The sequence below is a fragment of the Carettochelys insculpta genome, chromosome 2 (assembly GCF_033958435.1).
Source record: "Carettochelys insculpta isolate YL-2023 chromosome 2, ASM3395843v1, whole genome shotgun sequence".
NCBI classification, from domain to species: Eukaryota; Metazoa; Chordata; order Testudines; family Carettochelyidae; genus Carettochelys; species Carettochelys insculpta.
Window position 1 is genome coordinate 72,721,987 of NC_134138.1, and position 19,535 is coordinate 72,741,521.

At 41.0% G+C, this 19,535-nt stretch overlaps 1 protein-coding gene across 2 annotated transcripts in view; it reads right to left on the reverse strand.

Moving 5' to 3' along the window:
- Positions 1–915: 915 nt before the first annotated feature.
- Positions 916–19,535, reverse strand: part of UBXN2B (UBX domain protein 2B) — a 31,375-nt gene continuing 12,755 nt past the window's right edge. The window contains exons 6-9 of one of the 2 annotated variants that reach the window (XM_074985772.1): positions 18,741–18,850; positions 11,716–11,853; positions 8,266–8,427; positions 916–4,309 (exon numbers count right to left, since the gene is read on the reverse strand). In XM_074985772.1, coding sequence (XP_074841873.1) covers positions 4,147–4,309; positions 8,266–8,427; positions 11,716–11,853; positions 18,741–18,850 — 573 coding nt within the window. In that variant the 3' untranslated portion in view covers positions 916–4,146. Of the gene's footprint in view, positions 4,310–5,768; positions 5,885–8,265; positions 8,428–11,715; positions 11,854–18,740; positions 18,851–19,535 lie in introns of those variants that run through there. The other variant, XM_074985773.1, reaches the window with a different exon arrangement.

Here is a 19,535-nt window from a genome sequence, read left to right on the forward strand (position 1 = left end):
TTGTATCTAAGATCAAATTATCAGGCTATCCTCACAGCTGGATTTCTTTTATCAATCTCCCTTACTCCTCGTGAGAATGAGGAGTATGAGGGCAGACTGTTGAGCCCTGATGGCACAATTTAGCACACCCCCACGAGGCATGCCAAATGGAACCATAGAATATTGTCCCTGATAGGGTCAATCTTCCAATAAGTATAGACTTAGCTTCAGGGTTTAATCATACATTTTAATGCATGAGCTGCATTAGGATAGGATTTTCCAGGTGTGTTCAGTGCTGGCTTAACACAGCTCCACAGGGGAGTTTTATCATTGATTTCAGTGGTAAGAAAGGCCTGTATTGAGCACTTTTGAAAATCCCGCTTCTAACCTTTAGCAGAAAAATATAGGTAGCATGTACACATATAAAAAAAAAAAGGACAGGCACACCTCAAGGTATTTTGGGAGCAATGTTCTTTTGATATTTTTGTATGTCTCTCTACACATACGCAGATTCACCAAAACACACAACGACATGGCACTCAGTTGACATTACACTTTGGTGTGCAGGTCACGTGACTGCAGCACACACAGTCCAAGAAAAACAAATACTGAAGAGTGTCGAGAGGCGCCTTGGATAACCCCATTATGCAAAACGTAGGAACAGCTCAGAGGTAAGGCTCGCTCTTTCTTGTTTACTTTGAAACATGTTATTGACAGAACCCAGATGCTCCATCACAAGGATGAATTCAAAGCAAAGTCAGCCAGGACAGCCAGCTTTTGAGATTTTTTTTAACCAAAGCCATAAATCAGATCCAATGTGCATGACAAACAACCCATCTTCAGCAACACACGCACAAGCCTTGCCAAATCCTGCCTGAGTTTAGACACAAAACCTTAATCCAGATTTGTTTTGCCTTGTGAAGAGGTTTATTACAAAACAGCACACTGCTTGATAGAAATACAATACACAGTCATACAGAACGCAGTACAAGAAATAGCGTTAATAAGTCATTAATATGTGGGAAGGTTTTTTTCTGTATTCTTTGCCCATGAATTTTAGCATTAGTAAAATACAGAGTACTTCTCTATGGTAAAATTAGACCTCTCACAGCAACATTTAATTACTGCAGTTTTCAGAGACTATTCTGTTAAACAATATAAGAGTTTGTAGCACATGGTGCTTCACCAACTCTATGCCACATGCCACAGTTCTGGGAAAAGTCATAAGGTGAAACTTGTTTGTAATTGGCCTTGGCTACTACTGAAGGCTATCTGGAAATCACTAACTTCTCTGTTTGCGTAGTAGATTGGGTAATAGTTGCCCACATAGGCTTTAAGGCAAATAGACCTTGCCAGGTTGGCATTTCTGAATTTTTATGGGCTGAGTGAAACAATCACATCAGAAGGATAAAGAATAAATAAATAAAGCAAAAGAAGAAACACTCTAGTCATTTGGAGTGCTTTACAGAGACCACTCGGCGAATCATAAACTGTTGCTGGTTAATTTTGCTTGCCAAGAAAATAAATGAAAAAAAGACAATGATAATTACATTTTACACATGTCTAGTGGTCCCAAATCAGAACAGCAGAGCCACTGTGCTAGGTATTGTACAAACACATACAAAGACCTGTAGAAACACCCAGGTCCTCACAGATAGCAAAGGGAGTTAATCATCTTCTGGCCCTGCAGCTCTTCTTATACTGACTAGCTGGGCCCTTGCTGGTTGTTGCATCCCACACAAGCACTCTAGGCAGCTTGGAAGATCCCTTTCATCGCCGTTTTCTGGGCTGGGGTGTGGCAGGACCACCAAACTTCCGGGAGGAGGCCTCAGAGTGCCTAGTATACTTCATTACAAGGGGGCATGGAGGTACATTCATTCCCTTTGACTCCCTTCAACAGGCATTCCAACCTATGGGACACAGCACACATCCACGCAGTGCTGGCTCTGCCGCCAGAGAGCATTGCATGCATGTTCCCCCCATCTGAAAACCTGAGGAGTGAGGGGCAGGCATTGCGTCTGTTTTTGTCTGGGCTGAGGAGCACAACCAAAAATTGTAACTCGGAGAAGGCTCAGCTAAAAAAAAGATCACTGCCAGAATACCTCCAAAGATATCATTAATAAATACAATTGCTAGTCGTATTTTCTCTGAACATTTTAAACTTGAAGTAAAGACTTTCACCAGATGTTCCAAAGCTCTTACATTGGAAGTTCACAGCTATTTTGAATAAAGAAAGGATGTTAACATGAAGTTATAGGTCTTCAAACAATCCTGAAAAATTCAAATCTATTTCTTTTATGCATCAAGTAAAGTATTTAATTTATTACTACCTAGGTAATGTTTCTATTTTATTAGGGACAGACATGAACCTAAACCTTGAACCAAACACGTCCTAATTTTGAAGTAGTTCAGATCCATATCAGAACTCTCACCTGGAGATTTATATTTTGTGCACCAAGTATTTAGGTTTAGTATTTAAAAAAAAAAAAAAAAGGTTTAAACATATATTTCCTTCCACCATCACCTCACATAAACTATGGTTATCATACAAAACACACAAACAATTGAGGTTTTTTTGTCACAATGTAATAGAGAATAACGGAATATGAAAAAGCCGTCTACTTAAATTTTAGCTTAAAAGATTTTCTTTATTGACTGGCACACACAATGTATTTGTGATTGTTTAAATCATGCAGATAGTTGTCTTACAAAACATTTGACCTCATATAAAGTTGCAAATGACTGAAAATAATTTATAGTTGAAAATGTGTACTTGGAAATAAGAATTTTAAATAAATTCTACTGACAAAGGGTGAGCTAAAATGTAGTGAAATGTTATCAAGTTTTTGGGAAATAATATTCATTAAAGGCAATATTCTATACAGTCAAAAGAGAGGATCCAACCTTAGATGGGGAGAATGGGGTGCATCCCAGGTACCAGAATGTAAGTATACAGATTTAGAACACTGGTAGTGGTGTAAGTACAGGAGCCATTTTCCATTTCACATTACTTCTATCTACATAGCAGAATGCAGGATTCAACTCTTTGACAAGGACACATTTTCAAATAATAGTGACAGTTTAATCACATAGCTGCCAATAAGAATAAAGACAACTAAATCCCTATTGCATTAATTTTAAAATGTAACACGTTGGCCAAAATATCAAATATAAAGACCTAAAATTCAGGTGCAAAATGGCATCTCTTTTTTGTGCGTTCAAGTGACCGCCTGAATAAGTTGTGTGTTTGTGCATACAAATGTTATCTGGGCACCTAAATAACTGCTTGAGTACAGAATTGAGTATTTGCATAGGTTGCAGTTGCACAGGAGTGTTAGAATGTGATCATCAAACCAGTTCTTTTGAAAATGTGGAGCTTGATGTTTGTTTATTAGTTGTGCTCTACCATTTGTTTAATTTTTTTCCAATATGAAAATTACAACCAGAGCATGACTGAGAAAAATGACAAATGAGCAAAAACATTAAATATATTCAAAAAATACTGAGTTTTTTTCCTTTTGTTACTGATCCACTCATAGTGAAGGCTATGGGATAATTTACATGAAAATATTTATGGGTTATTTATCTTATTAATTACTGTGCACCAACAAAACACTACAAACAAACAGAGTATTTTAAAATCATGTTAGGGCATATAAACATGTCAACTTACAAAGAGAATTCTTGAAAATCTACGTACTAAGGGAAACAAACACATCTCAACCTACTGAGTTAAGTTTTCAAATGGCTGTTTATCAATGAAGTATAAAACGTTTCCTTAGTGCAAGACTTAACAAGAGTGTAAAAAGACACTGACTCCCTGAAAAAAAAAAAAAAAAAACCTGTCTGGCCCCCTAAAAGTATCTGAATAATAAATTCATATTTGTGTTTCTCAAGTAACTTAATAGTTCTTGCTGAGTTTTGGAATGTATTGATTTATACAAGCTTAGTTTTAAAACCAAAAATACGTTTTGTGACAAATCACTCTACAATCTGATTTCAAGATGCTATAGTTGGAAGACAGAATGGATCAACACAAAACTGATCTGTGCAAGTGAAAAAGATGTAGATTGGATTCCTTCCCTCTGCCCCACTGGAAGCATTCTTGAACGAACATTTGGCACATTATGGCTCCCCAAAAGCTATACTGCACTGACAGGTGCAAGATTACTTTAGCTGTTGAAGAATCACAGTGTTCAGGATATCTGCTTCTTGTAGTGTCAGACTTTCATCTGTTAGCTCTTTATTTGGAAATGTAGTCACAAGAACAAAGTCAGCAGCTGCAAATACAGGACGGGACTGGATAATAAAGTCTCGTATATCCATAATCCTGTGGAAATAATACAACACTGAGAAATACTAATGATTTAAATTTCTACAGAAATCAGATACTAATAAAGGGAAAAATTTTAATACTGCAAAAACAGCAAGCAGTATTCCCAAATGCACTTTCGGTTGTACACCTATATTTTGATCCTATTCTCCAATTGACTAGGATGACAATTCAGGGATTCTTGCCTTCTGAACATAAGGACTGAAAATAAAAGTGGGTGCATGGTTTGTCTCATCCTGTAGTAGAAAGTTACTCATCTTGTAAAATAATGCTGAGCTCTGTCCCTCTGTGAGTGTTCCACTTCAGATATGCACATACTTCTTGAATCCTAGATCTGTCACTTTCAGCTACTAGTGACTGTTTGACCTGTGCCTGTGCCCTAGGCCTCTTTGTGCCAGACACCAAAGCTATATAGGGGTGTGCAGGCAAACTGGCCTCAGTTACTTCTCTATCCAAACGTTCCCAAAGGAACAATCTGAAGCTGAGGGGAAGAAAGGCAGATAATGAAGAATTCACAGGGACACACCCCTTGAAGACTGTAGTTACTGCACAAGGTGAGTAACCTCCTCTTTTTTAAGTAGTGTCCCTATTAGTGCTCCACTTCAGTAGCCTTCCTGGTGGTATCCCCAGGAGGAGGAGGAAGCTTCAAACAGATTCCAGAACAGAAGATAATACTGTAGAATCTAGTGATACGTCAGATATAAAAAAGGGATAAGACACTAAAGTTTCATAAATGTGTGTACAGAAACTCATATTGTGATCTTACACTGGAACATTCTGCAGTGTTGTCTGAGATCTGGATGAATGTGCTATCACCCGGGTGGGGTGGCAGGGAGAAGAGAAGGGATTGAATACTTCCAGACTGACAAGTAAAAATACAACCAGATATTCAATAGTCTCTGCACAGATAGCAAAACAGTTCTCTTGCACCTTAAAGACCAACAAATGTTTAGGTCATGATCTGTCAGCAGTGTCCACAACATCTAAGGATTCTTTAAGAGAATTTTAGGCTTTTAACTGGCTCTCAGATGAGTTGCTCCCTGTGTTCTTGTGGCAACTGTTTAATAAAGGTTGTGAACCTGTTATAACTAGTTATTATCGTATGGGTTAGATCTAGAAAAATGCTGCTCATTAATAGCATCTACCACTAGCGAGTTAGATAGGGGAATGATAAAAAACAAAAACTACAAATCTTTAAAGAAAAATATATTACTTTTTATTCAGTCTGCATGATATGCAGAAGTTTGTGTTGCACAACCTTGAGAGGAATCTAAAGAGCATCGGTCATCCTCTTAATGAGGTCTTGAAACAGTCTATAGCTGTCAGCTATCAAAGTTGGTGAATGCATGGACCATCTCGTCTGGAGACAAAGATGAGAAGGGTTTTTCAGGAGCGGTTTTCTCATCTGCCAAAACCTCCTGCTTCTCAAAACTCTCTAGGAGCAGAGCTGATTGGGGAGAGGAAGGTTACACCATGTCTTCATGTGAAACAGTACTGATGGTCAGGCAAACTGAAGCTGACAGGCCATTCAAACGTCTCAATATGGCCACTGCAGTCCATGCGGAAGTGGAGCTGGAATAGAGGGTTGGTTTCATCACTCTTGGTGACCAGTACAACCCTCCCTGTGGCTATTACCCGGTCCTTAGAATACTGGAACTCCTGTGATACTGAGAAGGGATCCAGTACTGAGAAAGTAGCAGAGGCCATGGTCACTAAAGGCACTGATAATGATTGCAGCTCTCCAGGTGAAGTGGAAGTCAAGTCAAATGCGTTAGCATGGATAGCTGAATAAACTGCATTGGCACCAATGGCTAAGGTAAGGGGAATAATGGCACTGCTGGATGCTGGCACCCTGTCAGAGCCATGTCTCCTTTCTTTGGAGCTCCAGGGCTTCACAGACCCTCCCCCCAAAACCTCTGCCCATGTCCTGAACTGGGAATTTTGGCCTCATCAGCACTCTTTAAGACTGGAGACTTGCCCAGGGATGTGGTCTTTCTAGAGCTGGCTCCTTGGAGCCATAGTCCGCTATTCTCTTTTTGGAAGTCTTTCCAGAAGCAACCAAGACCTTCTCTTTCTTGGGGGAAGCTTGTCTCAAGGAAAAAGGTGTACTCTAGGCCTGTCAGGCATTCAGGAGGTGGGGGGCTATTTCGTGATCTGGTTCTGGTTGTAGGGAGTACTCCACTGTGAACAGTCTCAGCTTGGTTTTTCGTACTCCCTTGGCCTAGACTTGAGGGCCAAGCAAAGTTGCACTTTTGAGAAATGTGGGCTTCACCCAACCAATGTACACATTTACAAGCGTTTACAAGAATAGCCTCTCAGCAGGAGAGAAAGTAGTGAAGCCTAGCAAGCCAAGAAAAATTAGTCTCCCAGAGGGGGAAAAAAAGGAAAGAACAAAACTATATCCTCAACAGCTCTACAAAGTAACTATAACTACTATTAGCCAAAGTCATCTATCACTGATGACAACCATACTGTTAAAATTCTTGTGTATCTGGCTACACTTATAACTCTGAAGTCCAAACCCTAACACACAGAGCTGGCTGAACTGAAGGCGCAGAAAGTCCATATCTATGATGCTTGACAATGCAACTCCATGATGCCTTTCACGGGTAGCCTGGAAAGGATTTTGTCAATCTCATTCAAATCTATGGAATGCTAATCTTGTGAAAGACCACCAGTGAGCAGTTTGCGTGACTTTTTGAGATTGATCCCAGCAAATTACACACTATAGCTCGGGAATGTATATTTCAACTGTTTTCATACTGATGACGCCTCTTTCTTTTGCTCTCCCTCAGCTCCCCGTACAAGGTCTCTTTTGGCAGGCAGTAGTCTTCCATTCTGATGACATAACCAGTCCACTTAAGTTCCACTCTCAACAGAATTTCCTCAGTGCTCCTTGTGTTTGCTCCAACTGGACTACCAATTACTAGACTAAGTATCTTAATACTTAGGAAAAATAGAATGGCTGAGGCCAAGGTAGATGCACTAAGGCTCCATTTCAGCCCAAATTAATTGAGAAGACGCTAAGGGCAGTTTACTTACATACTCCTATGTAAAGATGGTGTCCAGCATGAGGAGGCACAGGGTACATAAAAGAGTTGAATAGTCACTGGTAGCTGAAAATCTCCAATAAAGGGCTTGAAAGGCATGCAAACAACTGAAGGAGAACGCCCACAGGAGCACCTCTTGGAGAATAAAGGCTGTCTCATAGGAGCTCACTGGATAAACTCCTTTTATTTTTCAATATCATTTCCTCATTCAGCAGTTTGAGTGCATGCATAAAGTCCAATACACAGCATACAATGACAAAGCCAAACCAAATTACTGACAGTGCTTTAATTAGCTTCAATTCCCAGTGATCAACACCACCCTTACTTGACAGCCAGTACCAAGTCTGAATGAAAAGAGGTGTGGTGTAGATAAGCAGTGTAGATAAGCACTACCTCTGTGGTGTAGATAAGTGCGGAAATGTGGAGTGGGGGTGGGGAGGGTGGGAATCACAGCACATGGGCAATGTCCAATATCACAACTCCCATGTTCCTGGTGTGTGGTTTCAAAATAAAGCCCATTAATATATTCACTTAAACTTGGCATCTCTGATTCTGGTGGGCCTGAGCAAGTCATCAACAACCCAGACGCACCCATGTTTACAGCCATACTGCTCCATGAAAGTCAACAGAATAGCTGACAGAAAAATGGTGGTTTAAACCAGCCAAACATGCTTCTCAATGCTATATCCAAACTAAAAGCCGCAATGATACTAGTGCGGTTGATGAAAGTTACATTAACTTCTACACTCATAAATGCCTGGGTCTGATTGGCCCCAAATGTGCTGTTCTACATCTGGCATTTCTCTCCTGCAAAGATTCACAATGAATACACTGGTTACACTCTGTACTTGTGTTACCATCATTCTGTCCTTCTTATATGCTAGCTGCTTTTAACTTCCTTACCTGTGTGTTTGATTGAATGTTTGTATCAAACGGCTTCCATCTGCTAGCCTAATCTGAATTTTAGTTGTTGCAATGGAGTCATCAATCAGAACAGTTGCATTAAGAATGGATTTATCCTCTTCTTCTGGTGAAGAAGGTGTGCTGACAATTTCAGGTGTGAGGCTAAAGGATTGAAGTGCAGATGTTACTGAAAAATTAAACGACAACTGAAAAGTTATATTCTAGAACATTTCTTCTTTTCTGTCATGCACTGTATACTAACTGACCTGAAAGTATCAAAACTGTCTGTATTAATATTTGAATACGATTTTACATACAGGCATGCCAGTTACACAAAGAACATTTTCTCCACACATTAGGTTTCTTGTACATGGATTTTTTTTTATAAACAGGATTATTACATGCACATCACTATTGTAAAAGGGAAGCCTAATACAGCTGCATAATTTCATACATACACACAGATGAACATACGTGTATGTTAATACTAGAGCATGAAATAAATGGATTAATTATACCTTATGGGCCATATTTGGCGATAACATAAATGCTGATGTAAAGTTTACACCGGTAGTTGTCCCCACATGCTTTAACTTATGCTTTCACACACTCTATTGATTTTGCTGGCTGCAACTTTTCTGTGTCTCTTCGCCCAGTGAGGATATTATTTATGCTAATTTACTGATACTTAATTTACACCACCATTCAAGTAATCTCTGACTGTTGGTGGTTTACACATAAAAATGAGGATTAGTATAGGTATTATACATTTATTGTAAAGATGGGATGAAGTGAAGTGTTTTGGCTGCGATAGGTGTAGTCTGAGGTTCGATATGCAATTGCATCCTGGACAGGATCTAAATCTGAGAGCACCATAATCCCATGACAGAGAATGGTGGAGTAGATAACATCAGAAAGAACAAAAAATTTTCAGAAGCAAATGTTTACAGCTTGTCTATTTTTCACACACCTCGCAGCTGTGCTTTAATTAATGAACTAATGCCAAATTCATCTTCTTTCTACATCTTCCCTCTTGGTCTTATAATTTAATATTCATGTGATTTATATAATCTACACTTCTATATGTTTTTAATACTAAATCATCTTTCCTGACCCTCACATTCTACATTTGACTAAATTTACATTTCATACTCTTTTTGGAGAACGGTCTTATGCCCTGTTTAGTTTATCTAAACATTATTTAGCATAGCAGTTAATACTTAAAAGTTTTAAAATGATGTTTCATTCATGACGACTTGGGAAAACGACCATTGTGTGTCAAACAAGTTAGCCTTTTAATCACATCATTTCTAATACATTCTCTAGTATTAGACTATCTTTTTCCATTGCTCATGGAGCTAAGACTGTAGGGGTCACAAAATCATAAGAGCACATGGCTACCTGCAGAATAAACAAATTCAATTATGTCCCTAATTTGTATGCAGAATGAACTAGTTAAAAGAGGACAGTCCCCTGTTTCAGCCCTGTCCAGGATGTCATGACACTTTTGGCAGAAGTGGGCATTTGTCTCAAAAGGAAAGGGGACAAATGCCCAGTTTTGCCAAAGCAGACCAATGTTTCGGGAAAGGGGCAAAGTAACAGCAGACGTCAGGCATTGGGCCCCAACTCTTGGCAGTGGGGCTGGATTGTCAGCTCTGTGCTGTGGCAAAGAGGGAGGGGGAAGGAGGGGTTTTGGCTGGGCAGTGGGATTCAGGCGTTAGCCCCATGTGATGACCTTTTTTCCCCTTTGGGAAATACTGTCACCTTAACCATTATAAGATCCTATTTTAGTTGCTTATAACTGCCAAATGTTAAGCTTTCAGGCTGAAATGTTCCATACTACGTGTCTGCTTCAGGCTGAATTTGTTCTAAAATTCTAGTAAAAATGGTCGAGCCACAGCTGAGAATAAAGATAAGCATAAAATGCATTGCTTTCCCAGTGTTCAAAATACTCATAACTACGGCAACTCTGCTCTTTGGAGCAGGGATTTAAAATTCAGCAGATATCACCCTAGTTTCAAGGTTACAGACTCTGCTGCTCCCATTGGACAAAACAGACCTAAATTTGATCAATTTATTTAAAAAAAAAAAAAAAAAAAAGGGTATGTGATCATGTAATAAAGGTCTGCCCAGAAATACAGGGGGCGGGAAGGAGTCTGAGAGGGCCCACAAAATGACAAAGGGGTGGCCATCCCAAATTTGAGTGAAAAAAGTGTTATAACATGGTGCATGGGATTGCAATACCACTCACGTTTGATGCCTGCCATCAGTAATGCTAGGAGTGGATTGCCCATAAGGTGCTAAACTCACAGTCACCACTGTTGGTATCATCATGCCAAGCCTGATGTGACCTGATAAGCTGACAGACCAGAGAAAACAGTAAGAGTAAGGTCAGGGATATTGCTTCTGCCGCTGGCTGAGCTACAGCAAGGAGAGGCAAGACCTGGTTGCACGCCCTCCCTGAGGAAAATGCAACAACCACAGAAACTGGAGGCCGTGCTGTCACCCTCATCTTCTCCCCTCTTCCTAAACTATTTCATTTCCATGCTAACTTTTTAAACTCAGCTGGGAATGTCAGTTTCAGATTTTGAACCGCTCTGTAGCCTTGACGACTGTAAAATAAGGCATTCATACAGGCTACATCTATACTACAGAGATCTTTCGAAAGAAGCTCTCCTGCAAGATCTCTTCTGAAAGAGCTTCTTTTGAAAGAGTGCATCCACACACAAAAAGGCAGATCAAAAGAGCAATTTGCTCTTTTGAAAGAGCGCATCCACACAGCCCCTGCTCTTTCGAAAGAATGGGCCAGGGATCGCAAAATCAGGCCCATGATGACTGCTCTTTCGAAAGAAGGGCCCTACAGAGCATCTACACGTTTTCCTTTGAAAGAAGCTTTCGAAAGGGAGTGCTCTTCCTGAAACAGGAGAGGAAGAGCGATTTCAAAAGGAGCACCACATTCTTTTGATTTACTTTTCAAAAGAACGCATTGTGTGTGTAGTGCTCCATGGGATCTTTAAAAAGAGCCCACTTCTTTTGAAAAAAATCTTTCAAAAAGAACTTGCTAGTGTAGATGCAGCCACAATGGGACAGAATTACATTGCACAGGAAACCTTAATTCTGGGACCTTCTAATTTTTAGTAATTGACTTATGCTATTTTGAATAAATAAAGCACTTGTTTTCATTCCCTGTGTTTTCTGACCAAGACTGATCAGTGAACACTTCTGTATTAATTGCCATAAGTGGAACATGCATTGAGTTACCATCTCCAGAAGTCTCTGGTAACTCAATTACAATCAGCATCTGAAAGGACTATTTAAACAGCATCATAGAAAACATCACAAAAATCAAATGAGTCTTCAGAGCCAGCCTGAACCCTGTTCTTCTCTTAACTGTAAATTACACATGCACCTTATAGAAGAGAACATCCATTTATTTAAAATTATTTTTACCTTCCAAGTTTTTGTCCTTCTCCACTGAAAGCTTTGAATTTCAATCGTGGCTTTACATATTCCTGTTCTTGGTGGTCTTCCATATCCAAGTTAACTTGGCCACCATGCACCAGGCGCTGAAGTTCCGAAGGAATCTCACTTCAACAAAAATAAAACATTTTAGCAGTCTCCTTAAAGTACACAGTAGAAATTCCTAAATTACACTACAGTAAAATATTACATTTTGGATCCTACCAAAGCCTAAACAATGTTTTAATAAAGAGTGAAACTAGTGCCCTATTTGCATCAACATGCAGAGTAATCAAACTCTGCTACTTCTTCCAGAAGCCACTATTAAAAACAAGAAGACTACACTAGAGCCCTGAGTTACGCAGGGTTGCACTCCTCATAATTCCATGTAACTCAAATTTTGTGCAAGTTGGGGGAGATGGAAACCAGGCAGCAGACTGGTTCCCAGATCCCTTGGGAAACTGACCAGCCCTCCTGGCTTCCAGAATGGTGGGGAGCAGGAATTAGGCAGCAGCCTGGGTCCCCGTCTCCTCACTGCTTGTGGGACCCATGAAACTACCCAACACATGGCTGGTCAGTTTCCCGGGTCTCACCAGAGCAAGGGAGTCAGGAATCAAGCTGCCACCTGGTTCCCATCTCCCTACCACTAGCAGGGCCCGGGAAACTGACAAGCCACATGCTGGTCTGTTTCCCAGGTCCCACAAGCGTCAGGGAGCTGGGACCCAAGCAGCAGCCAGGTGCTGCTTCTCTTCAGCTCCCCTAGCTGAGGGAAGATGGGGAGACGCTATGCCATTGCAGCTGTCTGGCCAGACCCTGGCTCCCCGAGGATGGGGAGCCAGGCAGACAGACAGCTGCAGCGGTACAGCTTCTCCCAGCTGCCTGGGGGAGCTGGGCAGGCAGACAGAGGCAGAAGCATGGTTTCTCCCCAGCTTCCCCCAGCTGGGGAAAAGCCATGCCTAGCTCCTGTCAGCGGTGGGAAGCTGGGAGTCAGGCTATGGCTTGGTTCCCAGCTCCCCACACTTGCGGGACCCAGGAAACTGACCAGCACATGGCTTATTAATTCACAGGCCTACTTTACACTTCCCAGCACCTGATGCTGTTGTAATCCAAAGCAGAGATTCCACTACTGCAACAGAGATTGCTTTGGATTCCCTTAGATCATTTAAATGTTAATTGTGCAAGCCCTAACTTGCAGCAGGTGTGCTCAACCCAGCTGCGCTTTACCACCCACAACAAAAGGTTTGTGTGTTGATTGAAAAGTACTTTACTAGGTGCTGGAGGAGGGCAAAGGGAGAAAAGGTGGAGATGCTGGAATTACCTCTTGCAAAACTGCTGGCTTCAAGAATGGTAGCCAGGTGAATACTTTGGTGAAGGTGCAATATATTGTCTAGGGAGCTGGAGGGAGAGCTCAATAAACTTAAAGGTTTTCATTAAATTTTTCAAAAGGTCTGGAGCATACCAATACACTTTCTAATGAGGGTTAATGGAATGTTATGCTTCAGGTCACAGGCTGACAGTGCCCAGGTTTCAGGTAGAAATTCCCCTTATACCTGTCCCCACGCATGGGCCAGGTTCATGCTGGCTGGTTCACTTTCCTGTGAGAAATTGGCCTCTGTCAGGGGTACAATACCAAATAAAATCCTGCTCCTGCCATGAGAATGGCTCTTGGATGACTTTTTCTTAGGACTCTGTATGGGTCTACAGTACCAGATCTCCTTGTAGAATTAGCACCTACAGGAAATTCTGTGCACATTGGGCAAAACTGCATGCTGCAACTCCCGCCGTATTGCTAATTCCAAGCATTCAAAAACCGGGAGATTTGATTTGCAAATCAGGAGATCTGTAGAAAAATAAAACTTGGGTTCTGTTTGCTTTCTGGGTTCTGGTCCCCTAGGCTTCCCATTCCCAGTATTATTTTCTCTACAACTATAAAGGCTAAATTAAGAAAAATCTTATTGTTTATCAGCACAATTAATTGTGTGATTAATTGCAATTTTTAAAAATCATTTAACCACCCTAATTAAGACTTTACCTTCTAGACTGTTATGAAAATACTTCTGCTAAGATGGCCTCAGACCACAAAAAAGAAAATCAAGTTCTTCACATACACAATAGCTACTTCTCAAGTATGAAAACATTATTTACATTAAGGAATAACTATTCACCTTTTGCTCAGCCCAGAAGAATATGAATATTCAAAAAGAAGAAAGCATTTACTGCAGTGAATAATACGTGAATTACTTTGAATTATATTTGATGCTTCTGAGCCTAGTGCTGGAGATGGCTGTCATACTAAAGTATGATGTTATGTGTGGCACAGGCAAGATGGAGCCCCAGTCTTAGCACTTCACTACGCATCACATGAAGTGTGACACAAGGTACTCTAAGTACCCCATATAGTCTCAGTTGGCGCAGTCTAAAGGGTAATTAGTTCATGTTACTACTACTACTACTCCTTAACCCTTGTATGCTGTGTGGAAAATGGGTCATCTACAAGTCTTCTCCACTCCTCTCTGTCTTGGGACAAAACTTCTAGCTGGCTCCAGGAGTGCCTCAGTTGTTGTCTTTCAAGCTCAACAGACCTTCTCCACATCAAGTCTGATGTCTTCCTCTTATGGTCACTCAGAGTTCCTATTTGGTCAGTACAGGATCTCTTGCTTTGGAAGCCTGCCCATTCTTCCCTGAGCTGTCTATCGATTTCTGTCTTCATTCTCTCCAAGAGAATCCTATTGAACACATTTCCGGGAATAGACAGTAACATGATGCCCCTCCAGTTTTCACGTTCCTTCAGGTTGCCTTATTTGGAAGCTTGATGTTTCCAGTCTTATAAAAACTCTTCAGTGTTCCAAATAGATTATACATCATGTTGACTGATAGCTCACTACCTGCCTTGATTGCTTCTGCAGAGATGGTGTCTGGACCAGATGCTTTTCCGCTTTTCAGATGCGTTTTCTGATTTCTTCTTTTGTAGGTCTGCTGTTGCTAGTTTGCAGAAGTATGTTTGCAGGTGGTAACTCAGGAGGCTCCATGTGGGCAGGGCGGTTCAGTAGCTCTTCAAAGTGTTCCTTCCATATACTGAGCTGCTCACTTGGGTTTGTTAGCATTAGCCCCTCCTTAACCTGTACTGGACGATCCACTGTATGCTGTGAGCCAGCTAGTTTCTGTGCGATGTTATAGACGTCTTTTAAGTTTCTCTATCCTGCAGCTTGTTTGGCTTGTTTTGCAAAGTTTTCTAGAAAAGTTCTTCTTCTCCCATTTTAAAGGATTTCTAATGTCTTTGTTGGCTTCTGAATACAGTCTCTGAGCTTCCAGCTTGACTGATCTTGTTTTGCTGTTGTTGACTGCTGCTTTTCTGTCTGTTCATTCCTTCGCTTTTCTCAGAGTTTCTGCTGTGATCCATTCTTTGTGACACTTTGTCCTCTTTCCCCATGTTTTATCACAGGTTTCTTTCCAGGCTGTTTTGGTGTGTTCCCAAATTTGTTCCATGGCAGCATCTTTCAGGATGAGGTTTGCCAGAAGTGTGCATCTGTTGCACAGCTCCACTTGGAAACCGGCTCTTGTCTCAGAATCTTTCAGCTGCTCTGTGTTGAATTTCAGTCCCAGCTTGGTCACTTTTGTGGTGTCTCTTTTGGTCTTATGGAAGGCACAGGAACAAACCATCCCGATGCACAGTAAGAAAAGCAAATACGGTAGGCAATCAGCTTGGTTTACAAAGGAAACCCTTGGTGAGCTTAAACTCAAAAAGGAGGCATATAAGAAGTGGAAAATTGGACCGATGAGTAAGGATGAGTATAAATATATGACTGGAGAATGCCGGGGGGTAATCAGAAAAGTGAAAGCACAACTGCAACTGCAGCTAGCAAGGAATGTGAAAGGCAAAAAGGACTTCTACAGGTATGTTAACAATAAGATGATTATCACTGAGGGTTTGGGGCCATTACTGGATGAGGGAGGTAACCTGGTGACAGATGACGTGCGAAAGGCTGAAGTACTCAATGCTTTTTTGGCTTCGGTCTTCACGGACAAGGTCTTCACCAACTACGGCACTAGGCAATGCAGTATGGGAAGGAGGTGGGCAGCCCTTGGTAGGGAAAGAACAGGTTAAGAGCTATTTAGAAAAGCTAGATGTACACATATCCATGGGTCTGTATTTAATGCATCTAAGGGTACTCAGGGAATTGGCAGATATCATTGCAGAGCCTTTGGCTATTATCTTTGAAAATCTGTGGCGATCGCGAGAGGTTCCAGATGCTGGGAAAAAGGCAAATGTAGTGCCCATCTTTAAAAACGGAAAAAAGGACAATGCAGGGAACTACAGACTGGTCAGCCTCACCTCAGTCCCTGGAAAAAAAATCACAAAGAGAATCCTCAAGGAATCAATTTTGGAGCACCTGGAAGAAGGGAAAGTGATCAAGAGTAGTCAACATAGATTCACCAAGGGCAAGTCATGCCTGACCAATCTGATTAGCTTCTATGAGGAGGTAACTGGTTCTGTGGACATGGGGAAGTCAATGAATGTGATATACCTTGACTTTAGCAAAGCTTTTGATACAGTCTCTCACAATATTCTTGCCCATAAGTTAAGGAAGTATGGATTGGATACACAGACTGTAAGATGGATAGAAAACTGGCTTGACAGATGGGCCCAACGGGTAGTGGTCAATGGCTCAGTGTCTGGTTGGTGGTTGGTTTCAAGTGGAGTGCCCCACGGATCAGTTCTAGGGCCAGTATTGTTGAACATCTTTATTAATGACCTGGATGAGGGGATGGATTGCACCCTCAGCAAATTTGCAGATGACACTAAGCTTGGGGGTCAGACAGATACATTGGTGGGGGGTAGGGATAAGGTCCATAGTGACCTAGACAAAGTGGAGGACTGGGCCAAAAGAAACTTGATGAGGTTCAACAAGGATAAGTGCAGAGTCCTACACTTGGGATGGAAGAATCCAAAGCACTGTTACAGGCTGGAGACTGACTGGCTAAGTAGCAGTGCAGCAGAAAAGGACCTGGGAATTACAGTGGATGAGAGGCTGGATATGAGTCAACAGTTTGCCCTTGTAGCCAAGAGGGCTAATGGCATATCGGGGTGCATTAGGAGAATCATTTCCAGCAGATCTAGACAAGTTATTATTTCCCTCTCCTCGGCTCTGGTGAGGCCTCATTTGGAGTATTGCATCCAATTTGGGCCCCCAGTACAGAAAAGATGTGGACACATTCGAAAAGGTTCCGTGGAGGGCAACAAAAATGATTAGGGGTCTGGAGCACATGACCTACGAGGAGAGGCTGATAGATTTGGGCTTATTTAGATTGCAGAAGAGAAGACTGAGCGGTGATTTGATAGCAGTCTTCAACATTCTGAAAGGGCGATCTAAAGAGAATGGAGAGAGACTGTTCTCAATGGTAACAGATGACAAAACCAGGAGTAATGGTCTGAAGTTACAGAGGAAGAGGTGTAGGCTGGATATTAGGAAAAACTATTTCACCAGGAGGGTGGAGAAGCACTGGAATCCATTACCTAGAGAGGTGGTAAAATCTCCATAGCTGGAGGTTTTTAAGTCCTGGCTTGGCATAGTCATGGCTGGTATGATTTAGATGGGGTTGATCCTGCTTTAGGCAGGGCGCTGGACTAGATGACCTCCTGACCTTCCAGCCCTAGAATTCTATGATTCTATAATTCTTGAGCTTGAACTTGAGTTTTACTGTGACCAAATGGTGGTCTGAACCTACCTCTGCTCTTCTTCTAGTGTGGACCTCTTAAATCGATCTGAAAGAACTGCCAATGCAGATGTGATCAATCTCGTTTTCTGACTGGTGGCCCAGTGAAATGCAAGTGACCTTATGAATCCTTGTGTGTGGAGAACCACTACCATATATAACACCTCCGTTGAAGAATTAACAGGTGCCTAAACCATCTAGCACCATTTTAAACCAAGGACCAGTTAGAACATTTTACAAATCAGACTCTCTGGCATACTTTGTGCTAGTGCTGTGTACACACACCCTCAGACACCAAATTAATGTATAATTTGCTTTAATAGCATTTTAACCATCAGACAATGCAGTGAATATATTTAAAAAAAGAAACAAAAAACTTCAGATTTTTTTTCTCACAGTAAGAAGCACAGACATTCTTCTGTATTCTTACTAGAAGGAATGACAGCACACCCTCTTTGTAGATTACTCCTGTTTGCACTCAAACAACCTGCATGGGAGGTTGTGGCATCTCCATCGCTGGAGATATTTAAGAACAGGTTAGATAGATGTCTATCAGGGATGGTTTAGATAGTACTTGGTCCTGCCATTGGGGGCAGGGGGCTGGACTCAATGGCCTCTCAATTTCCCTTCCAGTCCTAGTGTTCTATGATTGGCAGTGTCTGCAGGGCTTTTGTGTGTGTGTGTGTGTGTGTGTGTGTGTGTGTGTGTGTGTGTGTGTGTGTGTGTGTGTGTGTGTGTGTGTGTGTGTGTGTGTGTGTGTGTGTTCTTATATATAAGAATTCTAATATGTGACTTGTATAGACTGTCTCTTTAACCTCTGAAGCCTAGATGTTAGCAAGCATTATCTGTGCGTGCGTGCGTGCGCGCGCGCGCACACACACACACACACACACAGATAGTGCTTGCTAACATCTAGGCTTCAGAGGTTAAAGAGACAGTCTACAGAATAGTCACATACTACAATTCTTCCTCACATAAAAAAAAATTGTTTTCAAGATAGGACAAAATCTAAAAAGTGCACATCAACCCTTACAAATTTTCATGAGTTATAAGTTCCTTTTCATCCCTTGAAAAGGAGGTCCTTATGCCAATATACATTGATGTTACATCTGAGATACAGACAATTGGCCTAATCTTGTTTCTGGTAGGATAGTTGTTTAATGTTTCAGTACTCACTTATTTAACACTGCAGGAGGGTGATAAACTTTTCTAATACACATCACTGTTTTATTACTGTTTCCCTTCTCTCTACTTAATTGTTCTGATACAGTCAGCAAAATAACAACCATTAGAAAACTTACCCTCTTTTAACAGACTCTAGAAACTGAGCATTCGTTGGGTCTGTGTAAGATCTCAACTCTCCATCATCTAAACTGAAACCATTCCTCCACAGTTTAAGCAAAATTTGAACCTATTAAGCAAAGACAAGATAACAAAACTAAATAAAAATAATTCTAAACAATTATCTGCTGATTTTTCGGCTTTGTACATACTGGCAAATGTTAGAATACGGAATCTAAAATAAACCTATGTGGTAGGAAAACACTGAAACATAAGATAGAAGGCAAAAGAAAAAGAAACACTGCATTCATTTTTGTAGTTAGACTTGAGACTGTTAAGTTGAGATTCCCCAGAAAAGCGATTTTGACTTTTACTCATATTGGCACCGTTTCTACAGTTAAAATTGCAAACTCAGTGGTACTCAGACCTCATACAGATTGCCACCCTTGAACTTCACAATAATCTTTGACTTTTATCAGTGACACAGCTAACAGATAAAATACAAGGTACACAGAGAATATATGCCAACTGTTGTGTAGTAGGCTTAACAGGTGATGCAACTGCTTACAAAAGAATGAATATGCTATTAGTTTAAAACTGACATAGCACCATAAACTTGCAAGTTACTAGTACTATTCTAATCCACCTGGGGAATAAAGCAAGAGTTACATCTATTAATTCCCATAACTAGCTTTAGCATTGTTATTTTTACTGTAACGCCTAGGAGTCCCAAGTCATTGACCTCACTGTGATAGGCATTGTACAAACACAAAACAATTAAAGACCTGGCCTGTCCTAAAAACCTTACAATCTAA